The 26,608-nt window shown below is 39.0% G+C and overlaps 1 protein-coding gene across 1 annotated transcript in view; it reads left to right on the top strand.

The window, feature by feature from the left end:
* Positions 1 to 25,998, top strand: part of LOC307109093 (cytochrome P450 3A12-like) — a 38,824-nt gene extending 12,826 nt beyond the window's left edge. The window contains exons 5-13 of the mRNA XM_079787649.1: positions 4,262 to 4,375; positions 4,624 to 4,712; positions 6,029 to 6,177; positions 10,032 to 10,159; positions 11,371 to 11,437; positions 17,387 to 17,547; positions 21,029 to 21,255; positions 23,447 to 23,609; positions 25,797 to 25,998. Of these exons, the coding sequence (XP_079643775.1) occupies positions 4,262 to 4,375; positions 4,624 to 4,712; positions 6,029 to 6,177; positions 10,032 to 10,159; positions 11,371 to 11,437; positions 17,387 to 17,547; positions 21,029 to 21,255; positions 23,447 to 23,609; positions 25,797 to 25,892 (1,194 nt within the window). The 3' untranslated portion in view covers positions 25,893 to 25,998. The remainder of the gene's footprint in view (positions 1 to 4,261; positions 4,376 to 4,623; positions 4,713 to 6,028; positions 6,178 to 10,031; positions 10,160 to 11,370; positions 11,438 to 17,386; positions 17,548 to 21,028; positions 21,256 to 23,446; positions 23,610 to 25,796) is intronic.
* The last annotated feature ends 610 nt before the right edge of the window (positions 25,999 to 26,608 follow it).

The following is a 26,608-nucleotide window of genomic DNA, read 5'->3' as shown; positions in this document are numbered from 1 at the left end:
GGAGAGTTTTACCAAACTTTCAAGGAAGAACTAAAACCTATCCTCCTCAGACTATTCCAAAAAATTCAAGAGGAAGGAACACTTCCAAGCTCCTTCTATGAAGCCAGCATCACCCTAATACCAAAACCAGATAAAGACAACACAATGAAAGAGAATTACAGACCAATATCCCTCATGAACATAGATGCCAAAATCCTCAACAAAATTCTAGCAAATCGGCTCCAGCAGTACATCAAAAAGATCATACACCATGACCAAGTAGGATTTATCCTAGGAATGCAAGGATGGTACAATATCCGCAAATCAATAAACGTGATACATCACATAAACAAATTGAGAGATAAAAATCACATAGTCATATCAATAGATGCAGAAAAAGCATTTGACAAAATCCAACACCCTTTCTTGATAAAAACTCTCAACAAGGTGGGAATAGAAGGATCATACCTCAACATAATAAAAGCTATATATGATAAACCCACAGCAAACATCATACTCAATGGGCAAAAACTAAAACCATTTCCCCTAAGAACAGGAACAAGACAGGGATGCCCACTCTCACCACTCCTGTTTGACATAGTACTGGAAGTATTAGCTATCACAATTAGGCAAGAAGAAGAAGTAAGAGGCATCCAAATTGGAAAAGAAGAAGTGAAGCTGTCCTTATTTGCAGATGACATGATATTGTACATAAAAACCCCAAAAGATTCCGTCAAAAAACTAATAGACTTAATAAATGAATTTGGCAATGTAGCGGGATACAAAATTAACGCCAAGAAATCTATGGCATTTCTATACACCAATAGTGAACTTACAGAAAGAGAGACTAAAAAAGCAATCCCATTTACCATCGCACCAAAAAAATTAAGATACCTAGGAATAAACTTAACTAAGGAGGTAAAAGACCTATACGCGGAAAACTACAGGACACTGAAAAAAGAGATAGAGGAAGATGTAAACAGATGGAAGAACATACCATGTTCATGGATTGGTAGAATCAACATCATTAAAATGTCCATACTACCCAAAGTAATCTACAGATTCAATGCACTGCCCATCAAAATACCAACATCATATTTCACAGACCTAGAAAGAACTCTCCAAAAATTCATCTGGAATAAAAAAAGACCCCAAATAGCCACAGCAATCCTGAGAAAGAAGAATAAAGTAGGAGGGATCTCAATACCAGACCTCAAGCTGTATTACAAAGCCACTGTTCTCAAAACAGCCTGGTACTGGCGCAAGAACAGACATATAGAGCAATGGAACAGAATAGAGAATCCAGAGATCGACCCAAACCACTATGCTCAATTAATATTTGACAAAGGAGGCATGAATATACAATGGAGTCAAGACAGTCTCTTCAATAAATGGTGTTGGGAAAATTGGACAGATACATGCAAAAAAATGAAACTAGATCACCAACTTACACCATACACAAAAATAAACTCAAAATGGATACAGGACTTAAACATAAGACGGGAAACCATAAAAATACTAGAGGAATCCACAGGCAACAAAATCTCAGACATATGCCAAAAGAAATTCTTCACTGACACTGCCCCTAGGGCAATGGATGCTAAAGAGAAAATTAACAAATGGGACTACATCAAAATATCATGAATGCGTAATGGAGATATACATTTTAAAACAAAACATAGTGTTAAAATATGGAAGAAAGTCTCAAGTAACGTGGTTTGATAGGCCAGTCCCAGCCTGAGAAATAGAATTATCTCTTCCTTTTCCTTCTTCTATCGCTGGTAGAAAAATATAAGGATTTCCATGTAATTTTATTTTTAATAATAACAAATAGATTCATAATCTTTTAAGTATTAACTACTTTTTAAAAATTTAATAAATCTTTATTGTTCAGATTATTACAATTGTTCCTCTTTTTTCCCTCCATAGATCCCCTCCACCAGGTTCCTGCCCCACCTTCTGCCCTTACCTCCCCCACCACTGTCCTCATCCATAGGTGTACGCTTTTTGTCCAGTCTCTTCCCACACACCCCACTCCCCTTTTCCCCTGAGAATTGTCAGTCCACACCCTTTCTATGCCCCTGATTCTATTATATTCACCAGTTAATACTGTTCATCAGATTTTTTATTCCCTTGTTTTTTAGATTCACTTGTTGATAGATACATATTTGTTGTTCATAATTTTTATCTTTATCTTTTTCTTCTTCTTCCTCTTCTTAAAGAATACCTTTCAGCATTTCATATAATTCTGGTTTGGTGGTGATGAACTCCTGTAGCTTTTTCTTGTCTGTGAAGCTCTTTATCTGACCTTAAATTCTGAATGATAGCTTTGCTGGGTAGAGTACTCTTAGTTGTAGTTTCTTACTATTCATTACTTTGAATATTTCTTGCCATTCCCATCTGGCCTGCATAGTTTCTGTTGAGAAATCAGCTGACAATCGTATGGGTGCCTCCTTGTAGGTAATTAACTGTTTTTCTCTTGCTGTTTTTAATATTTTCTCTTTGTCTTTTGCTTTTGGCATTTTAATTATGATGTGCCTTGGTGTGGTCCTCTTTGGATTCCTTTTGTTTGGGGTTCTGTGCGCTTTCTGGACTTATAAGTCTATTTCTTTCACCAGGTGGGGGGAGTTTTCAGTCACTATTTCTTCAAATAGGTTTTCAGTATCTTGCTCTCTCTCTTCTTCTGGCACCCCCATAATTCGGATGTTGGTACGCTTGAAGTTGTCCCAGAGGCTCCTTATACTATCTTCATATTTTTGGATTCTTTTTGCTTTTCCAGAGGAATGTTTTTTGCTTCTTTGTATTCCAAATCTTTGACTTGATTCTTGCGATCCTCTAGTCTGCTTTTAGGTCTCTGTATAATATTTTTTATTTCAGTCAGTGTGTGCTTAATTTCTAGTTGGTCCTTTTTCATATCATCAAGGGTCTCGTTAAATTTATCAGCCTTTTCTAGGAAATTCTTGAAAAACCTTATAACCGTGGTTTTGAACTCTATATCCAGTCCTTTGCTTTCCTCCATTTTCTTCATTTGTGACCTGCCTCTTTGTCTCCGCATTTTAGCTGCTTCCCTGAGTTGATGGAGTGGCTTTGTGTGCTAGGTGTCCTAGCAGCGCCCAGTGGCTCAGCCTCCCCAGTTACCTGAGGTGTACACTCTTGGTGTGCCCCTTTGTGGGCTGTGTGTGTAGTCTTGTTGTAGTTAAGCCTAGATTGTTGTTAGTATCACTGCGGGGAGTTGACCTCCAGGCCAATTGGCTGTGAGGATCAGCTGTGTCTCCACTGGGAGAGCTTCTGTGCTCAGCTTGGATGGGGCGGAGTCTCAGGGTGGAGCAGACAGCCTTTGTTTCCTGTCAGCCCTGCCCTAAGAGGCCCCTGTGTCTCAGTGTCCCGTGGCAATGGCTGCACGCACCTCTGAGAGAAGGCTGCTCTTGAGTTTCGCCCGCTGCCAGACAGTCCAGTTTCTCCCCGAATGAGTCTGGGTACACAAAGTGTCACCTGAAACTGGAGTTCAGTGCAGTTGGGAGGTTTTGTTTCCCTCCCGAACGAGAAAACTAGCCGCGCACTGCAAGTAATCCGCCCGCATATTAAGCTGCCGGCCCTTTCCGCGCACGGGTTTCCGCACCTCTGTCCTCCACAGCTCCTCTGAGTCTCGGTGTCCTTTTCTCTTTCCTTCTAGTTGTAGAAATTCCACTCAGCCAGCTTTCCGGTGGTTCTGGACGATGTCCGCTCTGTCTTCCAGTTGCAGTTTTGAAATTGTTGTGCGAGGCAGCAGTATAGGTGTTTACCTATGCTGCCATCTTGGTTTCTCTCCTTTACTTTTTTTTTAAAAAAATCACCATATCAATACATTCTTTTTTTCAGGTTGATTATGTTGTATATATAAGTAAAAGACAACTGGTCTGAGGCAATATACAATTTGCCAAAGCTATCTGGCTATCAGTCAAGAATCCCTTTCTGTTCCGCACAGTCCTGGAGGATATACTAGGACTTATTCCTATTTATTCCCCTGAAAAAGCAGTTTCTCTAAAACATGGGTCATTTGCACTAAAAATATGATTAGAATAAAGGCTGGAAACCACATCAGATGGCTGGATGTCTCCTGCACCTTCATGAGATGCTAGACATTTGGGATAAGTATTTATTGTGTATCTAGCATAGGGCATGCTATTAAGTAGACAGTCACTAAATATTTGTTGAATAATTGATGCCCATTTAACAAATTTTCTTCAACTGTTGAGAACTCCAAACTTATTCAGGGCAAAATATCTTTTGCTTTTAACTCTAGCCTATGCCTGCAGTGGGATTTATGAAAAGTGCCATCTCTATATCTGAGGATGAAACCTGGAAGAGAATTCGAACTTTGCTGTCTCCAACCTTCACCAGTGGAAAGCTCAAAGAGGTAAGAGTATAAAAGGATATTTAATTTGAAACTTAAAAAATGCATCTGGGGACAGGTAGAAAGTAAGATAGTTTCTTTCCAAGGATAGCCTGCTGAATTTGAGCTTCTAATAATGGTCTTTTATCTTTATGTCCTAGAAGTGACATTATAAGATTCATGATAAGATATCACTTACTACTCCATGCTTGAGAAAGCTAGGTCTTGAGTCTTCATATCTAACTTTGGATGGTGTTGTATTTTGTGTCTAGATGTTCCCCATCATTGGCCAGTATGCAGATGGGTTGGTGAGCAACCTGAGGAAGGAAGCAGAGAAAGGCAAGCCCATCACCTTGAAAGAGTAAGTAGGAGGCCAGCTGCTGGGATTTGGAGCTCGTCCTCAAGACCCTCCAGCCGCCTGCCCGAGCCGAATTCCCACTGAATTGCTATAATGACCAGACAGAAGTGGGTGTGTGATGTTAGAACTCCAAAGGGCTACCCAAGAGGATGTGGCTCACCCAAAAAGGCAGCGCAGCCAGGAGAGAAAGAGCTTCTCCTGTGCACATCAACCAGGATTAATCTGTCTGCTTAGTTGTCACCTTGGATATTTTTGAAGACAAAAATACATAGTTTAGAGAGTAGAAACATGATTGTACCAAAGTTTTCAGTGTAGAGGATATGAAATACTGGCAGGGGAAGGCACTGGTACATATTGGTGGGCAGTGGGTGGGGCTGGGAAGTTACAGTGTGGAACTTGGAACAACATCATGATTTTGGTGAGGATACCAGCAAAATATGAAATATTAAACCTTACCACCACTTCTCCTTTCTTTAGTCTCAAATTAAAGACGGTCCTGTATTGACTATGGGTAGGGTGAGCATGTCATTTATTGTCTAAATTAAGATATGTTTAACTATTCAGGAACAACACAGGTAAAGTGGGACTGATCTGGGGAAACTGGGGACATATGATCACTTACCATGGGAGTCTACCAAATTGATTTTGGGGTGATTTTTTAAATTATTTCTTAAACCAGAAATATTCTTAGTTCTTACATTTTACAGAAATGAATGTGCCCTAAAGGCAACTTGAGATCACTGGACTTGAGGAGAGGGGGTCTTTCAGGAGCTTTAGCAGGAGTGCAGAGAAGGAGGGATGGCATTCCTGGCAACTCAGACCAGGGCACTGCTGTTCTGTAATGTGCTGAAGCAGAATCAGCTCTAAGTATAGACACTGTGGTGAGGCAAGACCCAGGTCAATGTCACCTTTCTTGACTCCACTAGGAGGAGTCATTACCTACCCTTTGTCCTGCTCAAGCACAGTATGGCTACTATTGTCCAGACTCAAAACACACTACTGTAATTTGTCTGATTTTGAGTCTCCATCCCTCTGACTGATCTCCTATTGCTCACAGGTGGGTCTAACTTGCCTTAGTATCCCCATAACCCACCACAGGTCCAGCTTTATCACTGGCACATGATAAACACCTCATGATAGACTGTGACAGGAGGATAGATTCTTTGGATGATCCAGCAGATGGTTTTGACAGTTGTGTGGCTCTTTACCTGTCTTTGTCTGGGTATATGAATTTACATGTCCTTCCTATCGTATGTGTTGGATAAGAATAGTAAGGAGGTGCTGATTTTAATTTTCTATGTCTTTATTTCTCTACTCAGCATCTTTGGGGCCTACAGCATGGATGTGATTACTGGCACATCATTTGGAGTGAACATTGATTCCCTGAACAACCCACAAGATCCCTTTGTGGAAAATATCAAGAAGCTCTTAAAATTTAATTTACTTGATCCATTCATTTTCTGCTTAAGTACGTGGAGTACTGTATTTTTTTCTTTCTCTTTCATTTCCTCACACCTTTCCCCATCTCTTCTCTCTCTCTCTCAGCTCATTTGAGATATCATTCACATACTATATAATTCATCCATTTAAAATGTACAATTCTATCATTTTTATAACCTAGTGTCTGTCAACAGATAAATGGATAAAACATGTGGCATAGATAGATAGATGATAGATAGATAGATAGATAGATAGATAGATAGTAGGTAGGTAGATAGATAGATAGATAGATAGATAGATAGATAGAATGGATATTATTCAACCATAAAAAGGAAGAAAATCTTGCCATTTGCCACAAGATGGATGGACTTTGAGGGCATTATGCTAAGTGAAATAAGTCAGTCAGAGAAAAACAAATACTGTATGATCTCACTTATATGTGGAATCTAAAAAAATACCCAAACTCATAGAAAAGCAATGATTTGTGGTTATCAGAGGCAGAGTTTGAGGCTGGGGGTTTTAGTTTAAGGTGCTCGAAAGATACAAACTCTCAGTTATGAGATAAACAGGAGTGTAGAATCTTAAAGTTCTAATCACACAGAAAGAAAAATATTTTTTAACTATGTACGGTGATTTATGTTAACTAAACTTATTATGGTAATTATTCCACAATATATGTATATCAAGTCATTATGCTGTATACCTTAAACTATGTCAATTATAACTCAATGAAATGGAAAAATCGTTTTTAGTACATTCAGAAATATGTGCAGCCATCATTATATTACCTAGAACAATATAGAGGCCCAGTGCACAACATTTGTGCACTGGGGAGAGTCCCCCCAGCCCAGCCTGTGCCCTCTTGCAGTCCGGGACCCCTCAGGGGATGTCTGCCTGCTGCAGAGGTGGGAGAGGCTTCCGCCACCACCGCTGCACTTGCCAGCTGTGAGCCTGGTTTCTGGCTGAGGGGTGCTCCCCCTGTGGGAGCACATTGACCACCAGGGGGCAGCTCCTGTGTTAAGTGTCTGCCCCCTGGTGGTCAGTGCGCGTCATAGTGACCAGTCGTTGCATCATTCGGTCAATTTGCATTTTAGGTTTTTATTATATAGGATTTTTGTCAACTTAGATATATGGTACTTTTTTTAAAAAATATATTTTATTGATTTTTTACAGAGAGGAAGAGAGAGGGATAGAGAGTCAGAAACATCGATGAGAGAGAAACATCGATCAGCTGCCTCTTGCACACCCCCTACTGGGGATGTGCCCGCAACCACATGCCTTTGACCGGAATCAAACCTGGGACCCTTGAGTCCGCAGGCCAACGCTCTATCCACTGAGCCAAACCGGTTTCGGCTATATGGTACTTTCTAAAAAATATTTTATTGATTTTTTACAGAGAGGAAGGGAGAAGGATAGAGAGTTAGAAACATCGATGAGAGAGAAGCATTGATCAGCTGCCTCCTGCACAACCTCTACTGGGGATGTGCCTGCAACCAAGGTACATGCCCTTGACCAGAATCGAACCTGGGACCCTTCAGTCCCCAGGCCAATGCTCTATCCAGTGAGCCAAACCAGCTAGGGCAGATAAATGGTACTTTTTAACATCAACATTCACTCCCCTTAGCTCAAAGCAATCTCTAATCTACTTTCTGTCTGTAAAAATGTGCATTTGCCTATGCTGGACACTTCATATAAATAGAATCACATATGTGGGCTTTTGTTGCTGGCTTTTAAAAATTTAGTATAGTGTCTTCAAGGTTGTAGTATGTATCAGTACTTTATATATTTATTATGACCCAATAATATTCCATTGTATGTACATTATGTTTATTCATTCATCAGTTAATGAGCATTTGGGTTGTTTCTACCTTTTGGCTATTCTGAATAATGCTGCTGTAAAAATTCTGTATACTTTTTTGTGATTACCTATTTCAATTTTGGGAGTTTTCATTTGGTTTTAATTCTTCCACTCAGGGGTGAAATTGCTAAATACTATATTAATCTGTGTTTACCTTATCCCTTGATAAACTGCTAAACTTTATTCTACAGTAGTGACACCATTTTACATTCCCATCAGTAATGTATGAAGGTTTAAATTTCTCCACATCCTCACCAACACTTGGTTGACATTTTTCTATCTTTTTAAATTATGGCCATTCTAGTGGGTATGAAGTGGTATCTCATTGTGGTTTTTATTTGCATTTCTCTAATGACTAATGATGTTGAGCAACTTTTGATATATTTATTAGCCATCTTTGTATCTTCTTTACATAAATTTCTATTCAAATGCTTTCCCCATTTACATTTGAGTTGTTTGTCTTTTTTGTTGTTGAGTTGTAAGAATTCTTTATATATTCTAGATAAAAATTCCTTATCAGATATATGAGTTTAGAATTTTTCTCCTATTCTGTAGGTGTCTTTTCTTTTTCTTGATAGAGTCATTTGGAGCACAAAATTTCTCATTTTGATGATCTACAATTTATGTATTTTTTCTTTTATTGCCTGAGGTTTTGGTGTCATGTATAAGATCCATTGTAAAAAAAAAAAAGATCTATTATCAAATATGTCATAAATAGTTATCACTTGGGCCAGGGATTGAACCTGCAATCGAGGTACATGCCCTTGCCCAGGAATCAAATCATAAGCCTTTGGTCCGAGGGCCAACGCGCTAACCGCTGAGAAAAACTGGCCAGGGCATATCTGTTTCTTTTTGAGTCAGTTTCTATAGTTGTGTCTTTCTAGAAATTTGTCCATTTTATCTAAGTTATCTTATTTATTGGCATACAGTTGTTTATAATATCCCCTTATAGTTTTTTTTTTTTAATTTCTTAATGTCAGTAATAATCTCCCCCTTTTCATTTCTGATGCCAGAAGTTTGAATCTTTTTTTTTCCCCCTTGGTCAATTTATCTAAATGTCTTCAAAGAATCATCTTTTGATTTCATTAATCTTCTCTATTGTTTTTTATTCTTTATTGTATCAGTTTCTTTCTTATCTGTATTATATGCTTTCTCCTGTTTGCTTTTGGTTTTGTTTGCTCTTTTTTTTCAGTGTGTTAAGGAGGAAGTTTGGTTATTGATTTGAGATCTTTGTTCTCTTTAAATGTAGACATTTATAGCTATAAATTTCTCTCTGAGCGCTGCTTTTGCTACATCCATAAATTTTGGCATGCTTTCTCTTCATTTTTATTTATCTCAAAGTATTTCCTAATTGCCCTTTTGATTTCTTGTAGGACCCATGGATTATTTAGAAGGGTATTTTTAAATTTTCGCATAGTAATGAGTTTCCCAATTTTCTTTGTTATTAATTTCTAATTTCATTCCATTATGGTTGAAAGACTCTGTATTATTTCTATCCTAGCTACAAATTCATTTTTTTAAATATACTTTTGTTATTATTTATATTATTATACAATGCACATTTTTAATAAAAATTTCAGAATTGTTTTAAAAGACAAAGAAGAAACAAGACTCACCTATAATTAAACTCTCAGATGCAATAATTGTTGACATTTTAGTGTCTAGTGTTCCACTGTGTCCATGCTCGTGCATCTGACTATTATTTCTTGAACAGTGTGATTAATTAAATAAATCAGACTCTGCTCTGATTTAGATAAAAGGCAAAGCTGTTCAGGGATGTAATCCTGTTTCTTTACTCACCCAAAAGATGGGGAGGGGCCACTGATCTCACTGCTGTAGTGATGGCCCCTATGTGTGGCCTTGCCCTTGCTCAGCCAGGGGCTTGGAAGTCTGAGCAAAGGGCATAGAGGGACTGGCTCCTGGCCGAGAAGCCTGGTGTCTTTTACTCTTCTCATTGGTAGAGAAAATTATAATTGCTCCCGGTACGTTTTGTATTTTCATTGTGCTTTCTTTTTTTCTTACAGCACTCTTTCCATTCCTTGGCCCAGTTTTTGAAGCATTTAATATTACTCTGTTTCCAAAAAGTGTGACTGATTTTTTCAAAAAATCTGTAAAAAGAATGAAAGAAAATCGCCTCCAAGATAAACAAAAGGTAAAATCTGGTGGTGGTTACATGAGTGTGTTTATGGGGAATGAAGAAGGTGGAGGTTAGGAAAGGAAATAAAAAATGAGTCAGAGAGACATTGTCTAAAATGTAATATAATAATGGGCACAAAGGTCAGTATATCACTGCATGAATATTATTGAGATGAAAAGTTTTCCACTTGCCTTCAATAAATTATCAAAGTATAAAAATTACTGTTTAAAGTTTGTTTTCCTGGTATAATTCCCCAGAGATAAAATTGGCAAAGAATCACATCAATTCCAAGCCTCTTATTTTACACATCCTGCAGTGGAAGTTCCCATCAGGCCCCTGGTGGAGTGTGCTCTCTGTTAAACTGGAGCCTGCTCAGAGACTGGAGAGAGCAGTAGTCTTCTCTGGGCATTGAGGTTGCAAGCTGGCTAACCCAGCCTTGCCTTCATGGGCCTGGAGGCCAGCACAAGAATGTCTGCAGGCCATGGGGATAAAGCTGGGTATCCCAGAATCACACTGAACCTTGTGGAGAGTTCTGGGACGGTGGCACTTGAAGCTGCTCACAGGAAAACTGCCAATGAATTCTTCAAATATCAGGAGATTCACCTATGTGGCCTTTCATCAAGAATTAAGGCTGGAGAAAAAAGTATTGAAGTCAGGGACATTTTTGTGAGCATATAGACATGACAGGAGATGGAGCAGGTAATTCTTTGGCCAGGAAGCTATGTTCAAAAGTAAGAGAAGCTGAAGATCAGAGAGAGTGAGAACCAACAAGCAGTTAGGCATGATGGCTGGATCTTTCTCAGGGAAACATCCTGCTCTCCAAGATTTGTAGATGGATGTTTTTATTCACTGATAACTGAAGCCACACTAGGCACACTTTTGGATTTAAAGGGGCGATCTTATTAGGAAAGAAATTTAGTATTGCACTTTTTTGTTGTTGTTAATCCTCACCTGAGGATATTTTTTCATTGATTTTTAGGGAGAGGGAAAGACAGAGAAACATCGATGTGAGAAAAACACATCGATTGGTTGCCTCTTGCACAAGCCCGGACCAGGGCCTGGGCCAGGGAGGAGCCTGCAACCAAGTTATGTGCCCTTGGCCAGAATCAAGCTCAGGACCCTTTGATCCACAAGCCTGACATTCTATCTACTGAGCCAAACCAGCTAGGGCTAGTATTGCACTCTGGATTTATTTCTAACATTGAAATTTTTCCTTCTGCTTCCAGCACCGAGTGGATTTACTTCAGCTGATGATTAACTCTCAGAATTCCAAAGAAACAGACTCCCATAAAGGTAAACAAGACGTGCTTCAGAGGGCCACTGATGGGGAGGCTCAGAGGTAGTTGATGACCTTAATTTGGAACACTTGGTTAAAATTGTGTTCACTAGAGTAATCTACTGTAAAGTTTTATTTTTCATTTGTAATTAATAAGTAACTTGTTAATTTGAGACTAAGTAAATATTCTGTTCCTCTTCAAACTTTCACCTACTAGTTTTATCATCCATTGATGGTTTTTGACTGATCATTATTACTATGAGAGTTGCAAAAATATGACTTTCTAATTCCATCATTTCTTCTACATTTATGAATTGACTAGAGGCCTGGTGCCTAAATTCATGCATGGGTAGGGTCCCTAGGCCTGGCCGGCGATCAGGGCTGATCGGGGCCTTCCTTCTCTGGCTGCCAGCTAGGGCCTTCCTTTGTTCCATGCCTCCCCCTGGTGGTCAGCGCATGTCATAGTGAGCGGTTGAACTCCTGGTCGGTCGAATTCTCGAGGGGACAATTTGCATTTTAGCCTTTTATTATATAGGATATTTCATTGTAAAGTTTTCTGTTCTCATTTATTATTTATTTATGTCAATATGATCTTATATATTATAAATTTACTCTCTTACATCTTTTTTTTGTGTGTGTGTGATCAAATTCTTTTAGGTTTGCTCACTGAAGTCCCTTTAAGTGGGATCTGGGTTTCTTCTTTCATTTTAATATATTTTTTTCCAACAGACTTTTTTAGGGTAGTTTTAGGTTCACATCAAAATTCCACAGAAGGTACAGAGATTTCCAATATCCCACCTCCCTCTATCTGTACACAGATTCCTCGACTATCAAAATCCCTCACAGGTGTGGATCATGTTACAATTAGTGAACCTATAATAACACATGATTACCACACAAAGTTTATAGTTTACACAAGGGTTCACTCTTGGAATTATACATTCTAAGGTTTTGACAAATGTATAATGGCATATACTAGTATACAGAGTGTCCAGTATCATTTTTACCTATCATTCTTAAAAAATATGTTCTTATTGATTTCAGAGAGAGGAAGGGAAAGGGAGAAATAGAAACATCAATGATGAGAATCATCTATTGGCTGCTTCTTGCACACCCCCTACTGGGGATCAAGGCCACAACCAAGGCATGTGCCCTGACCAGGAATTGAACCATGACCTCCTGGTTCATAGGTCAATGCTTAACCACTGAGCCACACCAGCTGGGCTTTACCTATCATTGTTTTTGTGTGCACTTCCTTGCTTCCTGGCATGAGAATATTCTAGGTTTCTCTTTATTTCCCTTCATCAGGTCTTGAATCAGTCATTTCTCAAGGAGCTTTGGTCACTTTAGTAACAAGTGATATTTAGAAACCAATATCTACAATCTGGGAATACTCATTCCTACTAGGGCTATTTTTCTGCTAGATCTCCTTAGTGGACAAACCTAATAATATCAAATATATTTACACAGGTCTGATAAATATAAATATTTCTATACTAGAAGCCTGGTGCATGAAATCCGTGCACGGATGGGGTCCGTGGGCCAGGCCAGTGATCAGGGCCTATCGGGGCTGTCTTGCCCAGTCCCGATTGGGGCCTGCTGGCTGCCAGATGGAACCTGCTAGATGTGGGGAGGGACCGCAGGAGGTTGGCTGGCCGTGGGAGGTTGGCTGTGGGAGTGCACTGACCACCAGGGGGCAGCTCCTGCATTGAGCATCTGCCCCCTGGTGGTCAGTGCACATCATAGCACCTGGTTGACCAGTCATTTGGTCATTATGGTTGCTTAGGCTTTTATAGATAGATAGATAGATAGATAGATAGATAGATAGATAGATAGATATACTCATAACTAGACTAAGGATCCCCCTCTCAAAAATCTGATTAATAACTTATTTCCTTAATATAAATAATCCCATTATAGTTAACTTTAAATTACCAATAGTCTGACAACCATCTCACAAAATGTCTGAATATTTAACATTTGGTTCTAGAGAGCAGGGATGAGATGATGCTAATATACCATTATAAATACATGGATATCTATGTTTAGATTCCTCCCTTCCTTTCTTCTTTCCTTCTTTCCTCCCCTTTCTTTCTCTCTCTTTCTTTTCTTTCTTTCATTATCTGTTTATCCATCTATCTATCTACAATGGTCCAATACAACCTTCTGTGATGAAGGAAATATTATATATATACAAGGTGTCCCAAAAAATGTATACAAACTTTAACAGCTGATAGCTGTTAAAATTTTTTTGGGAAAAAAAATTTAACAGCTATCAGCTGTTTAAGTTTGTATACTTTTTTTTGGGACACCTTGTATATATATAATATTTATATTATACACACACACACACTAATAAAAGGGTAATATGCTAATTAGACCGGGTCGACCAGATATCTTCCAGACATCCAACTTCTTCAGACAAAGCCACAGTGGTGGGGGCCAAGGCAGAGGCGGTTAGGGGTGGCCAGGTCAGCAGATGAGCAGTTAGGGGACAGCCAGACTGGCAGGGGGCAGTTAGGGGGCAACCAGGCCGGCAGGGGGGCAGTTAAGGCGTGGCCAGGCCAGCAGGGGAGCAGTTAGGGGGCGATCAGGCTGGCAAGCAGAGGCAGTTAGGAACAATCAGGCAGGCAGGTAGAGTGGTTAGGAGCCAGCAGTCCTGGATTGCAAGAGGGATTCCTGCTGCTGGTTTAGGCCCCATCCCTCAGGGATCCAGCCTATACTGGCAGTTGGACATCCCCCAAGGGGTCCCAGATTGGAAAGGGTGCAGGCCGGGCTGAGGGACACCCCCCCCCCCCCGCCAATGCATGAATTTTATGCACTGAGATATATATTATTCAATACAGTAACTACTAGACACATGTGACTATTGAGCATTTGTGTAGTGGCCAGTGCAACTGAAAACAATCTTAAATTGTATTTCATTTTAATTAATTAATTAATTAAGATATAAAGTTAAATCATCATTTGTGGCTTGTGACTACCATATTGGACAACACAGCTCTAAACTTTGAATATTATGTGGTATATGCTAACTGAGGGAAAGAACTTGATAGCTGAATTTATCCTCCAAAAGCATCACAAAAATCCTCATTGAAAAATCAGAACTCTGTAGCGATCATACATTATTGACTGTATTTATTGACTTCAGAGAGGAAGGGAGAGGGAGAGAGAGATAGAAACATCAATGATGAGAGAAAATCATGGATCAGCTGCCTCCTGCACCCCCCCCACTGGGAATTGAGCCGACAACCCAGGCATGTGTCCTTGACCGAAATCAAACCTGGGACCCTTTAGTCCTCAGGCTGACGCTCTTTCCACTGAGCCAAACCAGCTAGAACTTGACTGTATTTCTTAGGTTGTCCTTTACATCCACATGACAATTTTGTAACTAACAATTTGTACCTCTTAGTCACTTTACCTTTTTCATCCAGTCCCCCTACCCCACTCCCTCTAGCAACCATCAGTCTTTTATTTGTATCTATGAGTCTGTTTTTATTCTGTTCATTTATTTGGTCTTTAGATTCCACCTATAAGTAAAATCATATGGTAATTGTCTTTCTCTGTCTGACTTATGTCACTTAACATAATACCCTCTAGTCCATTCATACTGTTGCAAATTATAAGATTTTATTCTTTTTTAATGGCTAAGTAATAATCCATTTGACGGGCACTTGGGTTGCTTCCAAATCTTGGCTATCGTAAATGATATTACAATGAACATAGGGGTGCATGTAGTCTTTCAAATTAGTGTTTTGGGATTCTTTGGATAAATTCCCAGAAGTGGAATTTCTGGGTCATAAGGCAATTCCATTTTTAATTTTTTGAGGACCCTCCATACTGCTTTCCACAGTGGTTGCACAAATCTGCATTCCCACCAGTAGTGAAAGAGGATTTCCTTTTCTCCACATCCTTGCCACCACTTGTTTGTTGATTTATTGATGTTAGCCATTCTGACAGGTGTGAGCTGATATCTCATTGTGATTTTAATTTACATTTCTCTGACAACTAGTGATGTTGAGCATCTTTTCATATGTCTATTAGTCATCTGAATGTCCTCTTTGGAGAAGTGTCTATGCAGATCCTCTGCCCACTTTTTAATTGGATTACTGGGGGGATGGGGTTGGTTTGAGTTGTATAAATTCTTTATAGATTTGGAGTATTAACCCCTCATGGAATGCATCATCTGTGAATATTGTCTCCCATTCAGTAGGCTGTCTTTTTGTTTTGTTGATGGTTTCCTTTGCTGTGTGAACTTTTTAGTTTGATGGAGTCCCATTTATTTATTGTTTCCCTTGCCCAAACATATGTCAGGGGGAAAAAATTGCTAAGAAAAATGTCAGAGATTTTACTGCCTATGTTTTCTTCTAGGGTTTTTATGGTTCAAGTCTTACATTTAAGTCTTTAATTCATTTTGAGCTTATTCTTGTATACGGTGTAAAAAGATAGTCTAGTGCCGCCCTGACCAGTATGGCTCAGTTGGTTGGAGCATCCTCCTGTACACTGAAAGGTTGTGGGTTCAATCCCAAATAGGGCTCATGTCTGGGCAGCAGGTTTGATCCCCAGTTGCAGCCCCCTCTCAGGGCACATACAGAAGCAGGGGGAACTGATGGATGCCCTCTCTCTCTCTCTCTCTCTCTCTCTCTCTCTCTCTCTCTCTCTCTCTCTCTCTCTCTCTCTGAATAAGCATGTCCTTGGATGAGGATTTTAAAAAAGATGGTCTAGTTTTTTGTTTGTTTTTTGGCTCATATCTGTCCAATTTTCCAAACATTTATTGAATAGACTACTTTTACTTCCTTGTATATTCTTGTCTCCTTTGTCATATATTAATTGACCATATACAGTAGATCTGGGTTCCCTATTCTGTTCCATTGATTTATATCTGTTTTTATGCCAATACTATGCTGTTTGATTACTATAGTCCTGTAGTATAGCTTGATATTAGGTAGTGTGACACCTCCAACTTTGTTCTTTCCCAAGATTGTTGGCTATTTGAGGTCTTTTGTGGTTTCATATAAATTTTGGGTTTTTTTGTTCTAGTTCTGCAAATCATCACATCTCTTGACAGTTGATACTGTGATTTGGTAGTTTTCATAAGGGATTTAATATTCTGCATTTCTAATAACTTTCCAGATTCTGCTGATGATGCTGGTCTATGGACAATACTTAGAGTAACCATATTTTATGTGTAGCCCAGTATCATTCTCTTAAGTTTCTGCAAACATTTTTGAATGAAAGATCCTTTCATTTTCCCCTGCATAAGTCTTAGTGCAAAGTCTCTTAAAAATTATCCAGTGCCCTGGCCAGTTTGGCTCAGTGGATAGAGCGTCAGCTTGTAGACTCGGGGGCGGGGGGGGGGGCGGTCCCGGGTTTGCTTCTGGTCAAGGGCACGTGCCTGGGTTGCAGGCTCCATCCCCAGTGGGGGACATGCAGGAAGCAGTGGATTGGTGATTCTCTCATCATTAATGTTTCTATCTCTCCCTCTCCCTTCCTCTCTGAAATCAATTAAAAATATATATATTTTTAAAAGATATTTTTAAAAAAATTATCCATGTATATTTTATCTAGAATAATTTAAATTTGTCCTGGGGAGAAATCTATCCCATATTACTTGTAGCTAAACTACTTTTGGGATTCTCCAAGGGACATACTGATAACACTGTGCATGTAACACAAAACACTATGTCTTAAAATTGCACAGCTATGTTGTGGACAGAGTGAATAACCAGAAGCAGATGGTGAAGAATAGAATAGACCTTGGCGGGGGGAAAAACAGATTAAGACATTTTTGCCTTTTTCTGGCTCTATTACATAAACATCAGAGTGTAAAACACTCCCAATTTAAGCTGAATTGTTTTTTCAATTTTTCCTGTAAGGGTTTGGGAGTTTCATTTGGATTTCTCATAATCTAAATTGTGATGTTGTACATTGACCTGCTTTATAAAATATCTTTCTTCTCCTTTTAGCTCTGACTGATCTGGAGCTTATTGCCCAATCTATTATCTTTCTTTTTGCCGGCTATGAGACCACTAGCAGTTCTCTTTCTTTCCTTATGTATTTGCTGGCCACTCACCCTGATGTGCAGCAGAAATTGCACAAGGAGATTGATGCAACATTTCCCAATAAGGTGAGTGGGTGGTACTTGGAGAACGAGGGAGAACGTAAAGCCTTATCAAGAATGCCTCCTCACCACTTCCGAGGAGAATTTTTACAAAGAACGTAAGCATCCATTATTTTACTTGTGCTATTTAGGAAGGATGTAAAAAGACAAAATCATACAAAAAATATAGGTAATTTTTGTTATTAGAGATATATAAGATCTTTGAAAAAAAGTGTTGGTCCTGTTGTGTCAGTTATCTGTTATAATAATGTCAAATGGAAAAAAATTTAAAATCTCAGTGGCAATTAACAATAGGAATTTATTGCTCAAGTGTCTAGATAATTATCTCTGTTGATATTGACTGGACTTGCTTTAGTCTGGCTCTTGGCTGATCTAGGCTGGCCTTGGCTAAGCTGGCTGGGTGAATCAGCTTCACACATGATCCACACATCTCCTATACTCCAGACAAGAAGTCTGGGTATGTTCTTCTCAGGCAATGGCAGAGGGAAAGACCAATAAGCCCAAACATATGGGTGCCTTTCAGAACTCTGCTTGCATCACACTTAGCCAACATTCCATTAATTTAAAGCATGCACCATGGTCAACCCCAGCATCATAATAGGAGGGCACCAAGTTAGATGACTAAGGGCATGGACACAGGAAGGTGTGGAAAACTAGCACTATTCCTGGAATCTACCACCTTGGGTAAACTGCAATCTAGGAGAAGGCTGGTATACAGAAAAGAACGTAGTGTAGGAAATAGAAGACATGAGTTTGAGTCCAGACTGTGGTTTTGGATAGGTCTTAAGACCTCTCTGTGTCATAGGTCCTTCAAATATAAAATAAAGATACATTTTAGGGTCCAACTAAATTAAAGAGTACTTTTCTTCTCTGGGTAAGCCTATATTGGAGATCATGTTATTGCAATAAGATGGAAAGATCACTAAGAAACAGACTAGCTAAAGCATTATGTCCTCCCCCTCTTATTAAGAGTTACAATGATAGCCGAAACCGGTTTGGCTCAGTGGATAGAGCATCGGCCTGCGGACTGAAGGGTCCCAGGTTCGATTCCGGTCAAGGGCATGTACCTTGGTTGCAGGCACATCCCCTATGGGGGTTGTGCAGGAGGCGGCTGATCGATGTTTCTCTCTCATCGATGTTTCTAGCTCTCTATCCCTCTCCCTTCCTCTCTGTAAAAAATCAATAAAATACATTTTTTTAAAAAAGAGTTACAATGCAACAACACTAACAGCTAACATATACTTCTCACTATATTTGTCTGTTCTAAATGCCTTATATTTATAAATGAATTAAAATTTTTAAAAAATTATGTATTAAAAATAGAAACAGACTCGTATATACTGTAGAGAACAGACTATCAGAGGGGAAGGGGGCTTAGGAGGCTAGGTGAAAAAGATGAAGAGGTTAAACAAAAAAAAAACACACTAATTGACACAGCCCTAGCCACTTAGGCTCAGTGGATAGAGCTTCGACCCTCAGACTAAAGGGTTCTGGGTTTGATTCCTGTCAAGGGCACGTACCTTGGTTGCAGGCTGGACCCATGACCATGATGTGGAAGCAACCAATCCATGTGTCTCTCTCTCATTGATGTTCCTCTCTGTGTGTCTTACCCCCTTCCTTCCACTCTCTCTAAAAATAAATGGAAAAATATCCTCGGGTGAGGATTAACAAAAAATAAGAAACTCATAGACACAGACAACAGCATGATGATTACCAGAGGAGAATAGGCTGTGGGCAGAAGTAAAAGAGAGTATGGGAGAGGGCGGGATAAATGGTGATGGAAGGAGACTTGACTTGGGGTGGTGATCACACAATACAATATACAGATGGAGTATTGTAAACTGAAACCTATATAACTTTATTAACCAATGTCACCCCAATAAATTCAATTTTAAAAAATGATATATTAGTCAGAATAGGCTAAATTTGCCACAACTACAGATTAGCCCTCTATTCTCAGTGGATTTACATAGCAAAGGATTATTTCCAACTTACATTAACATGTCCAACATGGATTGTTAATGAAGGATGGGAGTGGGACTTTGTGCTCCACAGTTGCTTGGAAATATAAGCTAAAAAGGACTCATTTTCTTGTAGCTGCACTTTCTGGAGCACAAGGCCTTCATGTTGGTTGGGGAATAAAGAACTAGAGTGTTGCTCAGTGGATTTTCAAATGTTTTGGCTCTGAACTGACATATGTCATCTCAGCTCGGAGCCCATTCTCAAAGCTGGTTTCCCCTAGCTTTAAGTGGGCTGGGAGATGTGGAGACCACATGGATATTGGGTGAGCAGTGATGTCTCTGCCAAACAACCCTATGAAGTGCCAACTCTAAATATCTCCACGTAACATATCAGAAAACTGAGGTACCGAGAGGTGAAATAATTTTCATACACTAGTCATATAGCTAGTGGTGAAGAAGCCACTAGCAAAACCCTTAAGTATAACACCAAGTGATAACCACATACTGTATTGCCCACACTGTTTTCAGATACCTGACAAAACTGGAACTCTTTGTGGTATGAAGAGACTGGCCTCTGGGGCTGGAGAGGCTTGTATGAGATCTTCACAGCTTACAGTCAAACCCTGAAGCAACAACTAGGAGACTGTTCCAGCAAGGCAGCATGAGGCTGAGTGGGGTGGCACCTCTTTATAACTTTTTTAAAAATATATTTTATTGATTTTTTACAGAGAGGAAGGGAGAGGGATAGAAAGCTAGAAACATCGATGAGAGAGAAACATCGACCAGCCGCCTCCCGCACACCCCCCACCGGGGATGTGCCCTCAACCAATGCACATGCCCTTGACCGGAATCGAACCTGGGACCCCTCAGTCCGCAGGCCGACGCTCCATCCACTGAGCCAAACCGGTTTCGGCTCTTTATAACTTTTTCTAGAATGAAATTGTGTGCCCTGCTACCTAACATCCAGTCACACCCTTCTTTTGCTACACTTGGTTTAGAAAGGAACTTGTTCTCTCCCTGTCATTTATAGAGTTTCTATTTATATGGTGTTTCTCTCCAAATTATATATATAATCTAAAGGCTTAGTAAGCAGGATTTTTCAACTAAAAACATTGTCAAGTTGGAATTTTGCTCTTTTACACATTCTCTTTCCTTGGTACAGAAGTGTGCCTCTCTTTTGAAAACAAATAGTGACCTTAGCATATTTCAGTTAAGAATATGGGTCATAGTCTAGTACTCACATGAGTTAAAAAAAAAAAATCACTACATGGTAAGGTGAGGGATTTCCGGTCCTGTTTAGGGTATTGTCCCCAACGTCCCCCATAGTCATAACTACTCCACACATTTCAATGGGCCATTAAACAGGTCAAAGGACACGACAGATATTAAAATGTCTATAAACCCTAAGGTCCTTTACCCAAATAACTTATTCTTTGGAGTTCCTAACATTTCTATAGAACTACATAGACTGAGTTGAAAGTTGATCTCAAATCTCATTTTATCAAAATCTGTTTCTTTCTTCCCAGGCAACTCCTACCTATGATGCCCTGGCACAGATGGAGTATCTTGACATGGTGATGAATGAATCCCTCAGATTATTCCCAATTGCTGGTAGACTTGAGAGGTTCTGTAAGAAGGATGTGGAAGTCAATGGGGTGTTCATTCCCAAAGGGACAGTAGTGTTGGTGCCAAGCTTTGCTCTTCATCAAGACCCAACGTACTGGCCAGAGCCTGAGGAGTTCCGTCCTGAAAGGTACTGGACCCCTGAGAAAGGAAACCCACCCTAATTCAGGCTGGTTGGACATATTCTGATGTCTTTTAGTATAGATTATGAACATGTGGTTGTACAATTTTCTGTTTTTACAAGTTTGTTTTTTCTTATTACAAGAGTAATCATTTTTTTGTTGACAAAATCTTACAAACTCTAGACTAGATAAAAGAAAATTGTATCTGTCCATAGTCCTAATACCTTAAGATAGGCCTCATTAGTAATGCAATGTATGTCATTATTGACATTTTTCTAAGCATATATAGATTTTTAAAATTAAAATAGTAATATATTTTTTATTTTGAACTGCTTACTTTATTTACCAGTAAACTATAAACAGTGTCCTATTACATATAACCATCATATATAGGTATGCATACATATAAATATTTATGCATATGTGACTATATGCTTATGCCATAAATTCCTTAATCATTATCTGATTTTAGGAATGTAGGCTTTTTTACTTCTTTAAATTTTTCTGTGTTGTTCTCACTAGCTCTGAATTTACCACCAACATTCCCACATTCTGTTTTTTTCACATTGGTGGCCACACCTTTATCATTATTGGGAGAGTGCATTACGAGAACCTGAGAGGTCCTCATCCCTGATGATTTAAGCAGCCCCTTGAGGACAGAGGTGAACACAAGTCACTGGTCTGTCTTTGGCTACAGTCCTGTGTCAGCTTCCTCCTACTCTCAGTATTTGGCGACTTCCAAAGAAAAGTCACCTGCTCTCCAGACGCCTGAGACACTCCCCTAAGATGGTCTTTAGCATGTTCTTCTGGAAATTCAGAGCCAAGGTCTAGCTTTGGGCATAGCTTGAACTCTAGAAAGAGCTGATGTTTCCCATTTATTGTATTGATGAGCAAAATTGGAATTAACTATTGAGGGCACTAGCTGGAATCTAGGCTTTCATTAGCCCTACTATAAGATCCCTAATGGCAGGGACCTTCTCTCATTTGCCATGGTGTTCTTAGTTCTAGCTTATTGTCTACACATAGTATTTGGTGAAAGAAGAAGTTAGACGTGACCAAATCCTCTGTTTTCTGGACCAAAGGGCCTCTGTGTTTCCTCTAAGCTCAACCGTTTTCCCTCCCCCCGGCCCCATACCCTGTAGCTTCATAAACATGAAACCAGAGACCACTGACTGTACTGCCCTTTTGATCATTAAGTCATCCACAGAGAGTAACTGCTTACCATGTAGGAAGTGGGCAAGGCAGTGAGAAATCCAAATGTTAAAAAAATGCCTATTATGGAGAATTAGACATTTACACAAATATACAAAATCATTTTCTATAGATACGAGTCTACTTTTAATTCATCTATGTGTGCCCATCACATGTTTACAGTCATCAAACTATGTCTGCTGCCCCATTCACACACCATTACTACCATCCTCCTAATTCCAATATTATTTTAAGGCATACCATCTCTAAATATCCCAATGTTCAAGAACCTTTTAAAAATACATAACCCCAATGCCATGGTCACTTTCCCAAATCTACATTTTCCCTTAATATAATCAAATATTGAGGAATCAAATTTGAATAAAACGTAAGTCTAACCTTCAAGGAATTTATAGCCTAGTGGAACACATAGACAAGGAAATCACAGATTATACTAGAGTACAGGAGCATCATATGCCCATATGAGTCATCTGATTTAAGCTATTCAATGGGAGAGGGACAGAAGAGGTGAAAGGAAGGGAGGAGAGGAAAAGGGCAAGGGGAAAGAAAGGGAAGGGAAGGAAAAAAATAACAATTCAACTAATGAGAGATATGATTCCTATTTCCTTCCTCCATGAGCATGTGACTAACATGAGTTTGATGGAGGCAGGGACCTACTTTTTCTTCAATTAGTCTCATTTCCTACTTGCCTTTCAGAGTGTGAGCATCTCAATACTCTGAATGTAATTTAGTGTTTAAAGATAAATTTTCCTTTAAACAGCATTCATGTCATCTCTTCAATTATACTGTTAGCTCGTATAGGGTATGGGGAATGGAAAGGATCTGTAGCTTACCATTCTTACAGCAAAATAACTATAGCAGGATTTCACTGACTAGCCCAAGGAGTATTCTGTATACTACTTGTAGAGGAGCCTAAGAACCCCAAACATGTAGCTCTTGTGGTGTTTATGTCTCATTAATTGTTTGCATCTACTGTTATATAACCAGGTTTAGTAAGGAGAACAAAGACAGCATAAATCCTTACATATACACACCCTTTGGAACTGGACCCCGAAACTGCATTGGAATGAGGTTCGCTATCATGAACATGAAAATTGCTATCGTCAGAGTTCTGCAGAACTTCTCCTTCAAACCTTGCAAAGAAACACAGGTCAGAAACTTAACACGTTACCACTCTGCATGAATAATGCTTGATTGAGAGTTTTTCTTAAACTGAGGTACAGATGCATGAGTGTGCTCATTCATTGTTTAATACTTTGTTCGGTTGGTCAGAGAATCTGTCTGGAGTCACATATAACCTTTAAGATCCTGGTAGCCTAGAGTGCTAAGCCTGTGTATTTATAACTATTCAACTATAAAGGCCATCTAGAGTCAATGTAGTTAGTGTGACATGATGATGTAGAGTCCTTTGAGAAAAGTTTAAATTTGATTTCAAGTCCACTGGAAGGAAGGGAAAGTGCTGTGCACAGTCCTGAAGTACAATGATAACTGGGTCATGACTTTTGAACACTGCTCTTTTCCACCAGAACTTACAGAAGCTCTTGTGATAGCGTTCTCAACCCCTGGTTATACAATGAAATCAGCAGAGATCTTTTAAAAATCCTATGCCTAGGTCATCTCAGATTCTAAAACAATCCATCCTGTGTGGCTTTAAAAGCACCCCCTTTGGTTCTCATGTGCAGCCAGGGTTGATTAAAGCATTTCTGCCTGACGTAAGAACTCCTACAGTCCATGGCCATCCTGGCTACTTGAAACCTACTTCTGGGAGCCAGGCTGCAATCAAGTTGGGTTCTTTACATCCTAATATGAACTCTATGATGTTTTTTATCACTTTCTTCCCCATTCTGCTCTCATCTTTCATGCCCTAGTTCACTCCCAAAGCCCTTCCAGGAGGCTTCCCATCTAGTCCAGAGCCCATTTTCCTCTGCCATGTTATTGCTACTACAGGCTGGTATCATCACTATCCTACCTAACCGAAAACTTTATAATTAAACCATCCAGTTTGGTACTCTATGTTTTCTTTGTATCTAAGAATATCCTAAAGTCTAGCACCTCATTTTATTCCTTTCATAAATTCCCAATGGTGCCTTGCGGTCATTCAGGAAATGCTTAAAGAGTATTTTGCAGTTGATTTGGAGATCATGAATCCACATTTTAAATGATTTAATTTGAAAATTTTAACAAATAGCATTTGTAATGTACATTTTCTACGTGTGTTGGTCTGTGTACAGGGGAAATATATACATGCTATTTGAAATTATAAAATAGGAAGGTTTTACATTAATAGAAGATCTGGAATCTCTCCTCTGAAGAACATAATAGTTGTCATTGAGTCATAGCAAGCAAGGCCCTATAATAAGGCTTATTTCTAGGACTTGTATATTTATTATGCAGATCCTTTCCTTAAGTAGGCTTTCTCAGAGAAGAGGAGGAGGATAGAGATGGTTCCCATCTTATTTGTGGCTTTAGGCAGCTGTGTAGCAGTCCTGTAAGTACATACAAAGGAGGTCTTAGCCCTGAGAGGAGTGGGCCTCTGGCATACCTGGGGTGGTGCAGACACTCCCTGAAAGCTCCCAGTCATCTCTGGCTTGTGCTTTTCACCCTCCATGACAATTTTCTTGCCCTTCAGTGAACTGAGATCTAAAGGTTACTGTGCTGGTGGCTCCCCAACACTGAGGGAGTGACTGGGTGGGAATAGAGCTAAAAAAAATTAGTCAAAACACTATTTAGGTCAAAATGCTATTCAGAAGTTCACTATTTACCCTGGGAACCAGGAGATGTTAGAAAATAGGCACAACACTTGACAAATACCTTTTCCCATCATGAAACTAGAAGGCTTCCACTGGGAGATGTGACTGGACTCTTTAGAAGTGATGGATAATTCAAATAATTAAAATGTATAATATTCACTCAGGTTACCTTGTAAGTTCCAATATGCACAAAATGAATTCTGTATGGCTTTTATAAATAGTTTTTCATAATGCCTAAGAATCTGGTTTAAATTTCAAAAAATCATTCATTTGCTTAAAATTCAAACCAAAAATAAGCACAAACCAATATGATTTTGTCTCTGGCCTGGTACAGAATAGATGCTGTAATTGATATTTTCTTGAATGAATGTATTGATGAATGCTTTCACTGACCAGTCTCGAGATAGCTTACTGAATAAGTATAAAGAAACAAAGATAAAGTCACCTGCTAAGACTGACTATATTATGCTAAGAGTAATTTCTATATATTGTAAAGCATTATTGTCCTCAATGTATCTTATCTGCTTTGCTTTTGGTGCTGACAGTGCTTCATTAACTGGTCCTCATATGCTGTTTAACATTTGCAGATTCCTGTGGAACTAGATTTTCAAGGAATTATTCAACCAAAAAAACCCATTGTTTTAAAGGCTGAGGTGAGAGATGGAACTGTAAGTGGAGCCTGAGTTTCCATAAGAACTTACACTTTGTTCTTCAAAGAAGTTGTATCCCCTGACGCCGGAGAACTCAATGTAATTTGTGAATAAAAAAACAGAAATGAAGATGGGCTTACCCTACTGCACTTGATGGATGACTAGGGAGTCTGTACACTCACTTATCTTCTCAGTGTCTATACAGAGTATTACATATTGTGTAATATAAGAGAGGTGACTAAATAAGTAGATCCAGCTTATTGGGTTCTTATAATACTATCTCCATCTACTCCCACTTAATACCATCTACTTATTTAGTACTAATCATGAATACAAATTTATAATTTTCTCAACAAACTTTAATGAAAACAAGAATCATTGTGGAAATGGCAATAGTGACATTTATATCATGCTTTATATTGAATATCCTATATTGTATATTATATTGAGCAACTCAATAAACATTTCTTCATAATAGTATTATCTGATGCTTTCATGCACAGCCAGTGACTAAATGTTTTTAACCATCACAATCACTGGTTGGGTGGGACCTTTTCAGAATTCCAATTTGATATATTAAGATAGGTGAGAATAAATCCACTGTGATTTCCCCATTATTTAGAAAGTACATTCATAATGTAATTCCACCTTTTTTGGAGCACATATTTTTTATAAGACTCAGCTGAGGCACTTATTATTTTATTATTAGTTTTGATTTAATGTTTCATCTCATCTCCCCTGATAACTCT

Source organism: Cnephaeus nilssonii, assembly GCF_951640355.1.
Source record: "Cnephaeus nilssonii genome assembly, chromosome: 2".
Lineage (NCBI taxonomy): Eukaryota > Metazoa > Chordata > Mammalia > Chiroptera > Vespertilionidae > Cnephaeus > Cnephaeus nilssonii.
This window is presented reverse-complemented; position numbering and strand designations above follow the sequence as displayed.